General features: G+C 37.9%; 1 protein-coding gene across 1 annotated transcript in view; it reads right to left on the minus strand.

The window, feature by feature from the left end:
• Positions 1-255: 255 nt before the first annotated feature.
• The window catches only part of LOC114660163 (prosaposin receptor GPR37-like), a 40249-nt gene continuing 22379 nt past the window's right edge, over positions 256-18125 (minus strand). The window contains exon 2 of the mRNA XM_028812676.2: positions 256-1970. Within this exon, the coding sequence (XP_028668509.1) occupies positions 1155-1970 (816 nt within the window). The 3' untranslated portion in view covers positions 256-1154. The remainder of the gene's footprint in view (positions 1971-18125) is intronic.

The raw sequence follows: 18125 nt of genomic DNA on the forward strand, positions 1-18125 counted from the left end.
AGGTTTGTGGTGCTTATACTTATTATATATTATACTATTCCACTCGTGCCCGTTTCATCTTACGTTGTCAAAACGGGCTGTTTTTCTAGTTCTATAATAAAGCCAATCTTGTTGAGACTAAGCAGAGTCACTTCATCATTCATCAAATTTATAATTTCTAGGTAATCAGAAAAAAAATAAATAAAAACTCACCTTGAATAGATTTTGTTCCAGCTCTAAGTGCTATCATAAAGACAAGAAGAGAAACATTCAGAATTATTTTTCAGATGACTTTATTTCAAATTAAAAAGTCCTGTTCTTGACTTACCCATTTACTTATTTCCATCTGCTACTATAACCACACACTTTTGTGATAGAAATACACTTGGCCCACTTTTAAGCAATTCAGCAAATGTACAGTAAGACTTTACAAAAAAAAAAAAACAAAACAAAATCACAAGAATCTCAAGAGCAAGTCTCAACACATCTTACCAAACTGGAACTGTTCCCTTGAAAGTGCCCTGCTCTGTTTTGACTGCTATTAAAAAGAATTTGCATGTTACTTCCAAATATTTATTGGGAAAAAAAGGCTCACAAAAGGGGAATTAAAAGTACTTCACCATTATCAAAAACATGTTCATTACAGTACAGCCAGTCACTTTTCAATATATTACTTTCAGCACACAGTATTAAATACATAAGGCAATATTTTTGTTTGATTTCTTGTGTGTTTTTGCCAGTGTAACAAATACAAACTTCACAAGTAACATGTGGTGTAACATTATGCTTAGCATGTTATAAGACAACTATCGAGAAGTAAACATGTTCATGTTACAGAGACCTGCTTAATTAAATACAGAATGTGTTTCCCCAGCATGTACTCCTAAAATGGGTTTATTCCAGCGGATACTTTAACAAAATATATGTTGCAGTGCCTTAAAGCCGGGCAATACTTTACCCTTCCACAAGGCCTGCATGTGTACTTAAGGGGTTATTTATTTCTTCAAATGCCGCTTTATCTGCATAAAGTAGCTATAAAGAATTATTTGTACAAAAAAAAAGAATATTTGCATTAAAAACCACATTGTAACATATTTGAATATCTGATCCATAAAAAGTGAATTCTCTTCAGTTTTATTTTTCGTAACTGGAAAAAAAAAGTAGCTGTGACCAATTCAACAATGAGTGCCCGCAGAGGTATAAACAGACATTTCTCGTCTTATTGTGCTGAAAGGAGACAGTTCAAGTTCTGTAGTGTACTCGTTGTCATTGTCATCACTCGTCACAGTTGAAGATTTTTTGACGCATTCATCGCAGCAGCAGCAGCAACACTCCACAAAGGCTCTGCTGAATGGCTTGCAAAGGCAAAAAAGGAGAACTGGGGTCACGCCTGACTTGAAGAACAAAAGAAACTGACTAATAAGATATAGAAGATCCATAGTCTGCTTAGGCACCCCTGTGGACAAGTAGACAGTGACAATGTTGCAGATGTTTTCAGGAATGATACAAAAACCATACAAAATGGTAAGGGCCACCACTGTGCAGTTCATCTGACTTTCCAGCTGAATTTGCTTCTTGTTTCCTCTTGGGCAGGCCTTTTCAGCTTTTCGGATTTTTCGGGCAGTGATTAAGGAGCTGCCAATGGTGAAAAGAGTCGGCAAACAAAAATAGCACCCGAAATACCACCACAGTCTAGCTCCATCATAAGTCAGTGCAAGGACATAAATTGTGTCAGGCAGGTCAGGAGAAATTTTGACCACACATCTCTCTGCAATAGAACCAGATGGATCAGGGTCTTCTTTAACCAGTTGACGAAGAACAACCTCAGGGAGAGCCAGAAGTAGCGCCCCAATCCATATAACTGCCAGTTTTGCAGTGGTTGAAGTACAATTTTCTATCATTTCATAGTACATCTGCACATTTGTTGCTGCACGAAATCGATCTATGCAGAGTGCACACAATGTGAACGTTGTAACTCCAAGGGAGGCAACCTGAAATAAAGCACATGATAAAAAAAAGCGTTATTAAGATATAGATATTACAAATATAAAAGACATTTAAATAAATTACATAATGTATATATATATACTGCATTTACATATATTATATATTGTCACACATGTGCGCATGGGAGGCAGCTAAAGAGCTTGAGTAAGGGCAGTACCGAGGCATACCGGGATGTGGCAGAGTGCACTGACTCTTTTTCTCCCTTTCCTGTAGACCATTCACGGGAGATCCCACCTGGCCCTCTTGACGTCACTTCCGGGACCGAGCCAATGGATGGAGACCTTGCTGGCTCCGCCACCTGTGACGTCATGTCCGGGCTCGCACCAATGACAGAAGACCTTCATGAGCCCGACCCCTTTGACCTCACTTCCTGTCATTCCCTTTAAAAGCCTCCACCTTTTCCCTATTCCCTCAGTTCTGTTTTGGACTTTTGTGCACATCAGTGCTGTAGTCACTTAAACGACTTTGGAGCCAGGAAATCAATTATACGGGTGGCTGCCCCAAACCTTTCTATGACTCTGAGTCGAGTTTGTGACATTATACATTTTGCAACACTCTTTCCATTGTTTTTGTGTATGTGTTTCTACATAATCTCCATCAACTTCAGCAACTTACACCAGTGAGGCACAAGTGAATGGATCCTCTTTTTAAAGCAGTCCGAATTGGGTGATTATAGCCACTCTTTCACAGTTTACCAATTTATATGCATACACATTTTTAACCACCTATGGACGTTTACCCCTAATTTCTTCTCCGATATGATAAATTCAATAATAGCCTGTTTAAAGCATTTTGAAGACCAGCAGTACATGCATTAGCAAGTGGGACATTTCCAATTAACTACTGTGTAAGTTGCCATCATTTTTGTAAATTCTGATATTTCGAGGTTGTGTTCTAGAAATTCCATCCTGGGAAGACTGTGCCTATTCAAAACAGGAAATGGCCCTGGCCAGCGTGCCTGTACATTGTTGTAAATTTCCACATTTTACTTACAAATACATACATAAAATGATATCACCACAGTACTAGTAGTAGTACAAGTAGTATTGTTACATGTACACAGTACAGTGACATTCTTTACCTGTATGTCCAAGCATTTGCAACACGTCAGCAGTCTCAAGCACCATGATAAAGAAGAATGTAATGAACAACGTAATTCCACTTTATTTAATAGAAAACACAAATTAGCCCATAAAATACAATCCTGTTTGGAGGACAAATGCCCAAATATGTTCCAGTTTCTCATGATCCTGTAACAAAGCAAGCTAATAGGATTGATCTAATATGTTGATTTTCCTTATGTGGCTGGACTAATTAAAGAAGAAACATAAAAGAGTGGTCAGTAGGTTCACCAGTCTAAACTCACTCCTCCAAAACCACTTTGGAGTTACCAGTTAAGCCAGCACCATTCATTTTGATAGGAAATCCAAAATACCCAAAGAAAAAAACCCAGACAGATAAGTGGAGAATGTGCAAACATCACACTGACAGTGCCAAAGCTGGGGTTCAAACTAAACCAAAAGTGCCCATTGATCATCATCTCCTTACTAAAATGGAGCAGGGAGGACTTAAAAAGAATGAGTGACTCAAAAAATGATGGTGTAAAGGATGGACAAACACAAAGATTAAGGCTTTATAAGTTTATATCGCAACACCTTCCATTGTTTGCAGTTTTAAAACAATTTAAAAGCAGTCATATAAAATTAGAATGCAAACAAAGCAGAAAGCAATCCAGATATTACATAAAAGCCAGAAGATAACAAAAGTGGTCAACTACAATGTATTTACGGATGTTAATTTAAAGGACAGTGTCACTTATTTAATGGGATAGTTAAAATATGGGTTTTTTCTCTGAAGATACCCTAAATGAAATTGTATAGTCCCCTCCAGGTTCTGCTCTTTTTACTTCTCTTTTACTCTTTTTCTAAATAAACAAAATTCTCATGATTCATGTTTTTCCTTTAATTCATCATTGCAGATTTCTTTATAGTTGTAGGCTTAATTTTGTAGGTTTGTATCCAATGGTTTATTAAGCAGGTGTTTTTTTAAGACCTTAAGTATAGTTATTTACATTATTGTTCATCAAGTGACAGTTTGCGCATAACTGCTTCATGATGCAGGCCAAATAGCCTATTTTATATGGCATTTATCAACACTCTGGTTCATGACAGCCAGATAAATTTATCCAACTGAAATGAGAAACTGTTCTCTAGCAACGACTGACGTCAAAAGAGAAAAAGATTGTGTTGCATAGTGATACATCACTTCATTTTCTGAAGAGGGTTGTAGTCAAGCACCTTGTGATAAAGTGAGTACACCAATAGAAGGCCCCAGCTGATTTACCAGTCACCATATCAAATGATTTACTGCTCATACTTGTGATATTATTTGCCACACTTTCATCTTAGTAGTGAAAAATCAAATTAGTTTTTTTTTACTATTTGATCACTTGTTATAGCTTACTAATGTGTCATCTCCCATGCAAACAGCTATAAAAGGCACCATTTGAGTAAGGTATCTTATTAAAGTAACAGTCAGTCATTTACCAACCCGCTTTATCCTAACACAGGGTCACGGGGGTCTGCTGGAGCCAATCCCAGCCAACACAGGGCGCAAGGCAGGAACAAATCCCGGGCAGGGGGCCAGCCCACTGCAGGGCCCACACACACACACACACACCCAGCACACACTAGGGACAATTTAGGATTGCCAATGCACCTAACCTGCATGTCTTTGGACTGTGGGAGAAAGCCCACGCAGACACAGAGAGAACATGCAAACTCCATGCAGGGAGGACCCAGGAAGCGAACCCGGGTCTCCTTACTGCGAGGCAGCAGCGCTACCACTGTGCCGCCCATTAAACTAACAGACATAAGGAATATGTAGTCCTTGTGTATCTCAGTACAGTAATCCCTCGCTACTTTGCGGTTCACTTTTCGCGGATTCACGACTTTGCGGATTTTATATGTAAGCATATCTAAATATATAACACGGATTTTTTGCTGCTTCGCGGGTTTCTGCGGACAATGGGTCTTTTTACTTCTGGTACTTGCTTCCTCAGTTGGTTTGCCCAGTTAATTTCATACAAGGGACGCTATTGGCCGATGACTGAGAAGCTACCCAATCAGAGCACGCAGTTAAGTTCCTGTGTGCTGCTGATTGGCTTAGCGACGGAGTGTTGCATTAACCAGGAAGTCTCATCTCACTCATTCACCATTAACGTGCTACTGGTTCAGGGGCCGTGTCCAAGCGCCAACAGAAGATGCAAATGATTGCAGAAAAGATAAAAGTTTCAATGAGTCCACGATTCTTTTTATTTAAAAAGGAGGAAAAGCATATAAGATCTACGGCTGCAGTGTCCTTTAACCAGGGCGCAAAACGAGTTGCAAGTGGACGTGATAAGGCAGTAGTCTGGATGGAATCTGCTTTAGGAATCTTTGCAACAAGGTCGACGACGTCATGACCGCCTACAAGCTGCTACGTGTACTTCGCTATACAGTAAGTGTAAACTTATCTACCGATTTCATATTGCTTAGCAGTTGTCCCTGTTATTAATAGAGTAAAGGGTGGGTTGTAAACAATACAGGAAGGGTTTAAAAACGTCCAAATACACGTTAAATAATTAAATAAATATGGTGTCCCTACTTCGCGGAAATTCAGTTATCGCGGTCGGCCTTGGAACCTATCTCCCGCGATAAGTGAGGGATTACTGTATATGATTTGCTTTCTGACAGGAAGCTGAGGGGGATGTTGAAGGATACAATAGGAAGACAGATGCCCCACTCTTATTATTACTCCCTTATTCATGATTCACAAATATCTTAATTTCACATTTGAATTCTGTTAGACGCGCCCTGTGTTGGCTGGGATTGGCTCCAGCAGACCCCCCATGACCCTGTAGTTAGGATATAGCGGGCTGGATAATGGATGGATGGATGGATGAATTCTGTTAGACATTTACTGAAGACATTACTCTTGCAGGGCTAGTCACACATTTTGAACCGAGGGCAAATAAACTGATTAGCTTGAGTGACATGGAACTAAATGTCAATACAAGAAAAGGTCTCTCATCTTTATTAACAGCCAGGCAGGAAGGGTAAAGAGGTGGTGAAAGCTGTTAAGCTCCTGGACACCACCATCTGAAGTACTCACTGGAGGTCAACACATCAGTTATGGGCAAAAAATCTTATTAGGAGCTGTTCTTTCTGAAGTGTGTAATGAAGTTTTTAGTGTCACAGAAAGCAATGTTCTATTTACAAGGCTAAGGAATAGTCTATTGGACTGGTATATGAAGTTTTGGGCTCTTCCTCATCAGTGTGTGATATAGAAGTATCTCCATTGAGGACAGGAAGCAGCTATAGATAGTGAAGGATATATTTAATATCATGGAATCCCACTTCCATACTTTTAATTTGCTCTACATTCCCAGGGTAAAATTTTAAGATTTGACCCACCACTACGTTCACTCTTTTTCTGCCTAGTTAATGACTTAGGTCTATCCAGACTAGAATTATGAGGTATTAAAGCAGTACGGTCAGTTACGGTGTGCTATGAGCACAGGATGATCTCGTGATGATATGGTCTTAGTACATATTTATGGTTACAACACTAGCTTCAGCCTTAACACTGCTGCAGTGTGCCTTAGAGCTACAGACTAACAGCGAATCAGAATAAAGCAAAGTGCAGTTGCAGCATGTCTTTGGAGTTGAAGAAGGGGAACAAACTTGTGTAGTGACTCGTGAGCCAGTTCAAAGGGCATAGTACGGTGGGTAATGTTATAAAATGAATTCTGCACACATAAAACATCTTGTTACTGGCATGCCATTCAAATATGGAAAGCATAGCTATATGTATATTTGGACCGAAGTGTAGGGTGATCCTGGATAAAATACTGTATATTTACCTCAATGCAACAGTAAATCTCATGTAAAAAGATGCAGAGTTGGTATCCCTAATTATGAATTTTCTTCACTGCAAGTTTGAGAAGTGAGAATTAAAGGATACTGCCATTTTCTTCTAATGCTGTATTCCTTCAGAATGTCGTGGAGATATCTTTGCAAGTGTCCTCAAGACCTGATATGAGATTTCCCATAAAATATATTATATAGAGCTTGTGCTCTACTGTAAAGTTTTCACTGCGATGAGACATTCTTTATGAATACTGCCCTATCTCTGACTAGGTGTTTCATACTCTTTGGTGAAAGTTGGATTTGGTTTTAGGAAAAGATGGGTGCATAATGAATGATGAGTATCAACTTGTCTATGTTATCTATGCAATTGGGAAATGAGTTACAGCAAAACCAGATTATGACCCCCAATATCCACAGGGTGTTAGATACATATATTTTTCGCTCTACGAACAACACATACAATGTTCTACAAAAATAACATTGTGGTTTCTCTCAGAAATGTAACGTGGGAGGGGCGATATAATGGGCAAGTAACCAAGTAGATGTGTTGCATGGAAAAGTATAAAGTAACAATAAAGCAGAAAAATGCTGGCATTACTTTTTTCTTGCAAATGCAAAGGCCCCTTGATGACCAGGGCCACTAGGACACACACCTGGGTCACCCTGAAGGTAGACCCACCCATGAGTTACAGAGACAATTATGCTTTTTATATATGATTCTACTAACATGTACCTTTCATCGACATTTTTCCATGTAGGGATATCAGGGCCTTTCATACAAAATGAATAACATTTACAATAATGACAACCAATCTAGTGTAGCTTAACACTTACTGTATAATTCATTTTTAATATGTTCACATGAGGATATCCTTTTTGTCTGTGATCTGTCACTTTAAATTGTGAGGAATGTGTAGTACCACAGCATTAACTGAGATATGGTGAGATATTAATTGCCAGTGTGCGGCTGTTAGCTGGCAATCAGATGGCCCGCTGAACAACAGAGGAAAAACACAAAAACAACACAAGATTAGTTACATATTAGTTAAACTGGGTATTGATCTTGTTCTGCTGTTCACTGAGACAGCACTTAGACCAAAGGATCATCTCCTCTTAGTACCATACTACAAAGTCTCGTCTTGATCTACTGCTACTACAGTACTATCTTCACAACTGTCTCTATAGGATTCACCGTTGACTATTATTACTGTTATTATTACAACATAAAAATCTATGTTAGCCTATCCCAGCAGCACAGGGCACATAACTGGAAATACAGAGCACTAGTCCACTGAAGAGTCTATTCACATAACAACCCACATCCTGGTCAATTTACAGTTACCAATTTCCCCAACTTGCACATTTCTGGGGATATGGGTTGAAGACAGGAATACCTGGTTAATGGGCAATGACCAGAATTTGAACCCAGGACAACGGATATATGAAGCAGCAATACTAACTGTTGAGCTGCTGTGTCACCCACATTATTATTATTACATCCTTTGAAAGAGGTGTAATTTGTGTAATTACGTAATTTGTTAAATGTAATGTTTGAAGGCTGTTGTGGAATGCTGTTCTTATTTTGTGTTTTTGTACAAATACTCTATTTGCATAACCGTTATCAAATCAAATTCTCAACAATTAGTGTAACAGCAGCTTGAATTTGAGTCTGTGAACCTGAACATGCAACACTTCAACCATGTATCATAAATACCAGCTTGACCAAAGGCACCATAATATACAGAGGCTCAATAGCGAAAACTGGGTCTCCTCTTCTTTTCACAAGTTTCATGCTCAGCTGTATCTGTATGAAATATACTTCTTTCTTATTAGCAGCAGAACTACACAAAGACATATCCATTTCTGGAAACAGTGCCATCTCTTCATAGCATTCCATCGGTATTGAAACCATTGTTTTAGCTAATGCTCCAGTGTTTCATATTGACTGTAATTTATAATTAAAGTTAACATGACAGGGGGAACTATAAAACCAGAGATGAAACGTCTATGATGGTATCCATGCACATTATGCTTCAAACTCTGTAACAAACTACTGGACACAACATTTGTGTTGCTGTAGGAAAATCAGTAGCTGCACTGCAAAAAAATGAAATCTAAGCAAGCGAAAAGTATTTATATCATAATGTTAAATAATGTTTCCCTTATTGTAAAAATTATTGATTTATCAAAAAACTTATATTTACAATTATTTAGCATACATTAAAAAATCTTTTCAAGTAAATTTTTCTTATCCCATTGGCAGATTTTTTTACTAAATAAAAGTAAAACAACCACTATTTAAAATTTTTTTGTTTAGTTTTTGCATATGCATTTTTTGCAGTGTGTTCAGTTAGATAGACTGCACTATAATTTTCTGGACCGGTTTCTGAAAAGTATAAACATTTATGATAACAAAAGTCTCAAAGTCATTACTGATTTTTTTTTAATTGAACATTTGACACATGTAAAAAAAATGTTCATACTGCTGTGATTTAGAGTACTGTGTGTGTTGGCAAGCTGTGGTGAATTTAATTAAATCTTATTCCATTCTGAATGTTATCGATCTCTTTCTTTTACAACATACATATACAAAAAATGCTCTGCTGTAAGGGGTCACTCGCATCTCTTCCACTCTTTGGGGTGCTTCACTGTACTGTACGGGTGTTGCGCTTTGTGCATTAGTCTGGCATGACTCATGAACTGTGGGAGTATGCACAGCAGTAACACAATAAAAGGAACCCACTCATCATTTTAGAAATAGCCCCCTCTGCATCACTCTTTTCAAAAAGCCTCTCCACATTATAGTATAATTATAATGCACCCAATTTGGAGTCGATACATTATGCGTCTTATCACAGTGCATAAGCAATCAGTCATACCTAAATACAGGATGTGAAAGATGGAATCGGACTTTAAAAACACAATAACCTTTTACATTAGGGTACTATAAAATCTTTTCTATTCTTCTCCATTTTTTTTTTTTTTTTGGATTTTGTTTTGGAATTTTGATTTTTTTACAAAGTTTTGCTCTAAGAAAGTATATTTACTCACCTACAAAAACACAAACCATATTGACATGGTACTTTGCATTCTTTTTATTGACATTATGCAATTGCACAAATTGCACATGCAAATATTCAGTAATAGCATGGAGTCCTAGGCATAAATAAAATTCATAAAATTAATGAATAAATGGATATCATTAAAAATACATAACTACAATTTGTAACTGAAAGCACTGGAATTCACCAAACTAAAAGACTTTACATTCTAACATACCTAGTCAATTAGTTTTAACTTGGAACTGTACTTTTTCTGTTATTTCCATCTCTGATGCACATCCCCACTGAAGTATGTGATTGTGAATTGCTTGGTGTTTTGCATACCGAGACAGTCCTGTTGTTGAGGACTGTCTAATAGTTGATGGAGCTCCTTTCATAGTCAACATAGCTTAATGGAAAGTGTCTGTAAAGCCATGTTATCACCTGCAGTCCTTGGAAATCAGTCTTTGCGTCCTTCTAATGATCAGCAAGTTCCACAGCAGAAGAAACTATCATTTGAGGCACAGCGTACAGTATATATGCTCCTGAAAAGTGGCTGTTCAGATTCAAAACAATCAATGGGATATTGTTGTTCCCTGAATTGTGAAATTAACATTGTATTTTGGATGTTTTTGTGGTTCCTGATGTTAGTTACTTTGATTAGTTTCATGCAGCTAGCTAAACCATATGCTTTACTGAAGTGTGGGTGCTGGACACCTATGATGCATACATTTATACACAAAGTCACAGAAGCACAATGGGATTCAAAAATGTTGTAATGATCCTCCTCTGATATCCAGATGCCCATGTTTACAACTGAAACTAATTTATATTTGTCAATTCTGAGATTCCTTTGGTGTTCTAATTGTGGAAATCATAGAAACAACTCCATCCATCTTTCCATTTATTTTTATTAACTTGCTTTCTGTATTATAGGGTATTACATCCTGGTAACATCAAACCAAAACTGTCTCTGGCTGGGGTGCCTGTCTATTCTAGGGCATACTCAAGCTGACAAAATCTCTCATACACAACCAACCTGGAGTTGACTATCAACTTTATCTGCATATTTTGGGATTGGAGAGAAAACCAGAGTACCCAGCTTTCCATTCCTACCTTTTTAATCTCTTTCCTAATTAACAATTTACATGTAGTTCTCTAGAGGTTTTTGTCTGAAAGTACTGTCAATCACTGATCTACTGTATTGTACTGCAGTTTTCTGTTTAGCACACATGAAAAATATAGACCATAATAAAGACGGCATCTTAAAAGAAAGAAGACATATTGTATGTAATTGATTGATAGTTTTGTAATTTCCAAATGTGTCTACCATGTATTTTTTCCAAAGTGTTTTTGCTTTTAGAGATATAAAGGAGGCGAACAGTAGGAGGAGGCAATCTCTTATTGCCAGATCAGTAAACAACAGACACAAGTTGAATAAAAACATTAAAGATCCACAAACACAATAAAATATGACTATTTCTAGGTTTAAAATGATGTCTTTAATTAGCCAAGTCGCTGATTGTAGATTTCCCATGTTCATTTTATTCATAGGCCAAAGCCTATTCCAATATCAGTAGACACATGACATGACCCAGCGGTAATGTTATTGTGATAAGTGGTCCATGGTGCTGTGCTAATTTTAAATAAATAATCGTGTGCGGGGCTCCAGTTGGGTGTGGGTGTGTACAGGCACGCTTTGCTAAGTGGCTAACATAGTCACTTGGCCGATCTTGCCACATACACGTGCAGAGGTTGGCAGATAGTTCAGGTGCCTCAATTGTGCCTCTGAGGTAGAGGTGTTGCACCTGCATCCAATTAGAAAGCACGAAAGATAAAAGGAGTCAGCACAGCAGAAAATGGGAACCAGGATAGAAAAGAAAGAGAGATCAGATGAAGACAATGGTTAAAGAAGAGACAGGGACAGCCATGCTGAAGGGAATGGAAGCAAGTTGATGGGAGTGAGCCTCAGCAGTGCTGCAGCCTGAGGATGAGGAAGGTACACTCCTCCTAAGAGATTGCCGGGGAGTAGGAGTGGCCCAATATGCGGTGTTCAGATGCTAAGGGACTGGAGGTTCGGCACACCACCCCAGTGTTGCCTTGCAGTTGGGACCCAAGCATAGATGAGAAGGTTGACTGCACTTGTCAGCTGGCCGTCTCCTCGGTTGCTGGATCCTATACAGGAGAAGCTGAGAAGATGTTGGCATTTAAAAGGCAGCATATGGGCTCGTGAGTTTGTGGTAAAAAGAGCCATCTCTGTGCTTTTAACCTCATTTTTGAAGGATTATTTATTAACTTATTTTAACCTCCACGTGTACCTTGGCTTTTATTGGACTATTTATTTATTGAATACTATTTGACTCATTACACAATTTGTTTGCACATTGATTTTTTGGAATTTTTTTTTTAATAAAAGCACTTATCACCTTTTTGCACCAAACCCTTGCTACCTGTGTGTGTTTTCATTTGCCCTTCATTTGACTATTGACGATCCGGGGCCGAGAGGCTCCAGAAGGCAACAGGGAGTGTGGAGCTTACCTGCACCATCACAGTTATAAACAGTAGATTCATTAGTGGGTACAGTAAAACCTTGAATTGCGAGTAACTTGGTCTGCGAGTGTTTTGCAAGACGAGCAACACTTTTTAATACATTTTAACTTGATAAAGGAGTGAGGTCTTGCAATACGAGTAGTACATATACGCTCTGTCTGCTGAGCGTCACATGATCACAACTGAGCTGATGGTTCTTCTCTCTCTCTCGCTGCGGGATTGCGGGTAATCATCTCCCATGCTCACTCATATAGTCAACATCCGTATGAGAGTATACTGTTTACTACCGCACTGTGACCACGTGTGTGTGTGTGTACAGCATTTTTTATTTTGTCTGCGAGCAATGGATCTTTTTAAGCAAAATTGAAATGTCACATTTCCGTGAAATCCTCAAAAGGAGGCAAAAGCAGCTGTCATTGGATAGGTTCCTTGTTAAAGTCGCAAAAAAAGAAAAAGATTCCAGTGAGCCAACAGACAGCAGTAATTCCGTTAGAGTAAAAGTCGTCCTACACAATAACCCTCCTCCTCCTCCTCTCGTCTCCCTCACACCAGCCACGATTGTTTTCAAAGGTACAGTGCAGGTTAATTTGTTTTATCTATTTTTACTTTATATTTTGTATTAATCATTTTCATATGAATATTTTTGGGCTGTGGAACAAATCATCTGAGTTTCCATTATTTCTTTTGGGGAAATTAGGTTTGATATATGAGTGCTTTGGATTATAAGCATGTTTCCGGAACGAATTATTATTGCAAATTGAGGTACCACTGTACATTCATGAATACAAAACCATTTTATAATGACCAGTCAGCCTCAAAGCATGTGGATGGGAAGTGATCAGAAAGCAATATGAACACTGGAAGACGGTATAAACTAAACAAAAAAGCCACCATATTCAAGCTTGCCACTATGCCCAGGCACTAGTCATTATTTTTTATTCAAACTAATATAAAGCCTCACTCAACATAAGGCCACAATAAGGCTAATATTGTGGTTTAGTAGCTTGAATTTACAAGATTAGAAATTCATATCTTTACCTCTGTAACACATGATTATAACCTGCCTTCGCTTCAAGTGAATAAACATGTATGCTTGTCAGATACCTGAGTGGACTTTGGGGTGATGTTATATAAAATAAATACCGATCAATCAAGAACATGACATTGCCAGTCTCTTGATCCCAGGAGCCTTAGACAGCTGAGAAAATGAATGACCTTATTAACTGAGTAGCCAAAAACACATCACAAACCCATCCTCCTTGTCATCAGGTGTCATTTTTATTCAGTGTCTTCAATCTGATTGCTTCATTAACACTAATTTTACTGCACTAAAATGTTTTCTTCCTAAAAATTCACACATTTCTCCAATTATGGTTATACTCTTTTTAAGCTGTACATCCAAAGAAATCAGCTTTGAATATTTAATTTATAAACTGAATGAAAAAACAATCAAAATCCAGCAAAACCTGAAAATTGCATACTTTGTTCATTTGAAGATTTGGTCTAAAACTTATTGCCTAAGTGATTATGAGGACCAACAAAGACTTTCCTTATTTCTTAATTCTTAATAAAAGTTTCAAAATGCTGTGCGTGAAATTTTGACTTGGACCAAAGCAAGTGATGACTGAGTCATACAGATGGAGCAACTACACTGGCTTGTCATCTGATATAAACTCTTCTGCCACCTTACAAAGCTTTAAATTCCACAACCATGCATCTTTGATTAACTACCCATTCATTTTTGTGGTCCCTACTCTATGCTGCTGCACTTCAAATGTTTACTTGCAGTGCCAGTTCCCTCTTATTCATTTAAAAACGCTTTTCTTGCTTTTGCTGTATAGCAAAGGGTGGAATAATTGTGAACTTTTACCCAATTGATAAAATATCCTAGTCTTTTTATTTATTTTTTACTAGACTCTCTGTATAATTTTTGAGTTGCTTGGTACTTGCAATACAAATAAAGACTGACCTTCTTTTGCAATGGTAGCAAAAACATTTTTCAATCTGACAACAAAGTAAATATTCAATGAAAGTTACCGTATGTATACATTTTTGTGTATAAAAGTCTAAAAATAATATTATCATGTAAAACAGATTGAGAGGAGATGGAGACCCAAAAGAACTTAAGATATTAGTAAATAGTGTATGTCAGTATGACCATAGTGGTAAGACAGTGACTATGTGAAACTGAAGCATTCCAGCTGCATCTGTCTATTGTTTAAGTGGGTTTTGAAATCTCATACTGTCATTTTTTTGAAAGCTATTACTCTGTTAGAGAACATTAGAGAGCCAAAAACTATCTCAACATCTGGTGCAAGGCAGGAACCATAGCTGAACATGATCATCAGTAACTGCAGGGTGCACTCACTCACACAGAACCCATTTAGAGACACTGGTTATCCTAATATGAACATCTTTGGGATGTGCAAGCCAACTGGAGCAACTCATACAAATGTAGGAAGAGCAGTTCAGAAAGCAAAGTTCAGGCAGCAACTGGGCCATAATTTACAGATGGGATCCTATGGAGTTTAAACTGAAGCAATTATCACTGTAGCAATGTGCTACCTCATCAGACCAGCAAACACTATGTATTTTATATTATATATTAATAACTTATGTTAATATATAACAAGTCAATGAGACAATAGTGGGCATTAGCCACTAGAGTGTGCTTTTTATTTTAGCTCTGTCATTAATCACAGAATAATTCCCTTTCTTTAGTTTGAACTGATACAACTTTAAGTTTTAATTTTGCTTTTAAGCAGGTTATGTAACAAATTTTGATTAATTTTAATGCTCAATCAACATCATCATCTTCCTGCTCTCTATGCTTGCCCACCCACAAACACCACCCTCTTATTTCAGTGAATGCAACATCTTATTCAGAGTCTGCTTTATACAGTAAGCACTGAGGCTAATTCAAGCTGTGCTCTTTCTGCTGGGTACATCTGATTTTTTATTCTGTAATGTCAAATCAATTGTGTGAATTAAATCATTTCCTATTTCGGTGAAAGAAACTACAGTAAGCCTTCAGTAATTAAGATGCAGAGCTGAATAGCAAAGCAAGGGATGTAATGTTTCATCAGTCCAGGACTAGAAATGTCACCATGAATCAAACTGAATCCTAGTGCTTAAAATAACAGAACCTTCAATGTACTACATTAGAAACCTTTTATCAGAGTTAAGAGAATAAAAGGAAACTTTAAAAACAGTTGTTCCACAGTGTTCTACTAGTCACAAAAGACAAGCACTGGTTCAACATATTTATTTCCCTACAGTATACAGTATTCCCAAACATAAAATGCATCCTTCATGTACTAGAAAAAAATGATGTGCAGCTAAAATTTTAGAATTTTACCTTAAGATCATGTAATTGCTTCTCATTTTTGGTTCCAAAGACTGCCCAAATGTGGAATCCCTTAGGATTTTTAAAATCCTGATCAATCTTGTCATCTCCTCCACCTTGAGATGACTTCTGATACGGAAACAGAAAATCCCCTTTCAGCAAGCAGATCTGACATCACAAAAGCCACCCTGATCCTCAAACTGCTGTTGGCACAGAGGCGGTGGCAAAAAATATCCCATGCAGACATAGCTTACACATTTGATAGTCCAATCCAATTTTATAGGCAATTATCTTGTTAACTGATAAAAAAAACATGTGGCATATGGGAATATTAGAAAAATCTAGATGAGAACAGCCTAACAAAGCTTGCCAGTCCTATCTACTTAATTCTTCTAAAATAACATCATCTAGTTTTGAAAGTCCCTGAAGTCCTACTGTCTACCACACTACTTGGTAGCTTATTTCAAGTGTATAAGGTTCTCATTGTTAAGAAACATTTCCTAATGTTTGTGTAAAATTTATCCTTAACAAGTTTCCAACTGTGACCCCATATTCTTGATGAACTCATTTTAAAATAACAGTCTTGATCCTCTTTTATTTAAACTGAAAAGACTCAGCTCTTTTTATGTTTCCTCATAACTCATCCCCTGCAGCCCTAGAATCAGCGCTCTTCTCTGGACTTTTTCCAGGGCTGCTATGTCCACATGTGACTGTTTATAGAGTTTGCTTGTTTTTTCCATTTCTGCATGGGATTTTCTCAGTTATGGACTACGGACTGTATACGTGATATCACTGAGTCTCTGCTGTTACTGGAATGATAAGAAAGTGGTTGTTTCAGGACAGCAATTCACCTTCATCCAACCATCTTTAAATTTTGCCTCTGACCTCATAAAGCATGGTCTGTACAGAGAAAGGCACTTGATTTCACATACTATATTAACAGTTAAATAAATAAATAAACTGACATTCTTGTCATGTGGTGGATGCAGCAATGCACTCTATCAGTGTGTGCTCCTAACCTCTCTCACATGAAATGATTAGCTTTCATCCTCCACACTTGGAGGATTTTTTCCTGCACTTTGTGTACTGCTTCCAACTCCAACCTTGCATTTGTTCCTGCTTTATGAGGCTGGGATAAGAACAGAGTCCAATAGATTTGAAGAGTCATAGTACACTTTCTTAATCTGTTCTAAACTTCAATGAAGAACAGATTAAATGTAAAATCCAATCAACCCTGCCCAAAGTACTACATTGGTCATATTTGTTACAAAAACCTACTGTATCTAATGTTTAGGTATCTTCTCCCACTGGAAAGTAAATGCCATACAATCTTTGGAAACCTAAGCTAATACTGGCATTTCATTTTATTACTTGAGGCCTGTGCTGACCAACTTTGTGGTATCCTTTGTCACCTGATCAGTCACTGTTGTGGAAAGTATCCTGTATTGTTTACGTTCCAAAGAAAGTAGACATCTTTTCACGTAATTATTATTGACCTGTGGCCTTTACATCCCACATTGAGAAGCTCGACCTGGACAATAGAAGTCCTCTTGTGAAAGACCACTTGAACCCACTGCAGTCTGCCTATCGGACATAGATTGGAGAGGAGGAGGTAATTATCTCTCTGCTCCACAAGACCATCTGGACACAGCTGGCAGCACTGTGAGGATTTCCCCAGTACCTTCTGTACCATCCAGCCATCCCTGTTAAAGGGTAAGCTCAGAGTTATGAAGGTGGATGAGCCTATTGTGTCCTGAATAATGGACTACCTCTCTGACAGGCTACAGTTTGCGAAGCTCAAGGACTGTGTCTCAGCTGTGGATGTAAGCAACACTGTTGTGGAAGAAGGAATCATTCTGTCACCTTTTCTGTTTAGATCTCAGACTGTGAAATATAACACCAGGTCATGTCACTTGCAGAAATTCTCAGATGATTCTGCACCAATAGGATATATTGAGAAAGGGGATGAGACAGAGTGTAGGACTTCAGTGGAGAACATTGTTTTCCTGGTGCAAGTAAAATTGTCTGCCACTCAACATCAGCAAATCCAAGGAACTGGTTATTGGCTTTTAGTGCACCAAACTGCATCTATACTTGGTCATTATTCAGGGGGTGAATGTGGTGAGGGTGCATTGTTACATGTGCTTGGGGGGCCCACATCGATGACAAGCCGAACTGGTCTAGTAACACAGAGGAACTTTATAAGAAATGGCAAAGTAGACTTTTTTTTCTTGGAAGACTGCAAGCCATTAATGGATAACTTCAGAATTTTTGAAGTCAGTTATTTCTTCA

This window comes from Erpetoichthys calabaricus, chromosome 1 (assembly GCF_900747795.2).
Source record: "Erpetoichthys calabaricus chromosome 1, fErpCal1.3, whole genome shotgun sequence".
In the NCBI taxonomy this organism is placed as follows: domain Eukaryota; kingdom Metazoa; phylum Chordata; class Cladistia; order Polypteriformes; family Polypteridae; genus Erpetoichthys; species Erpetoichthys calabaricus.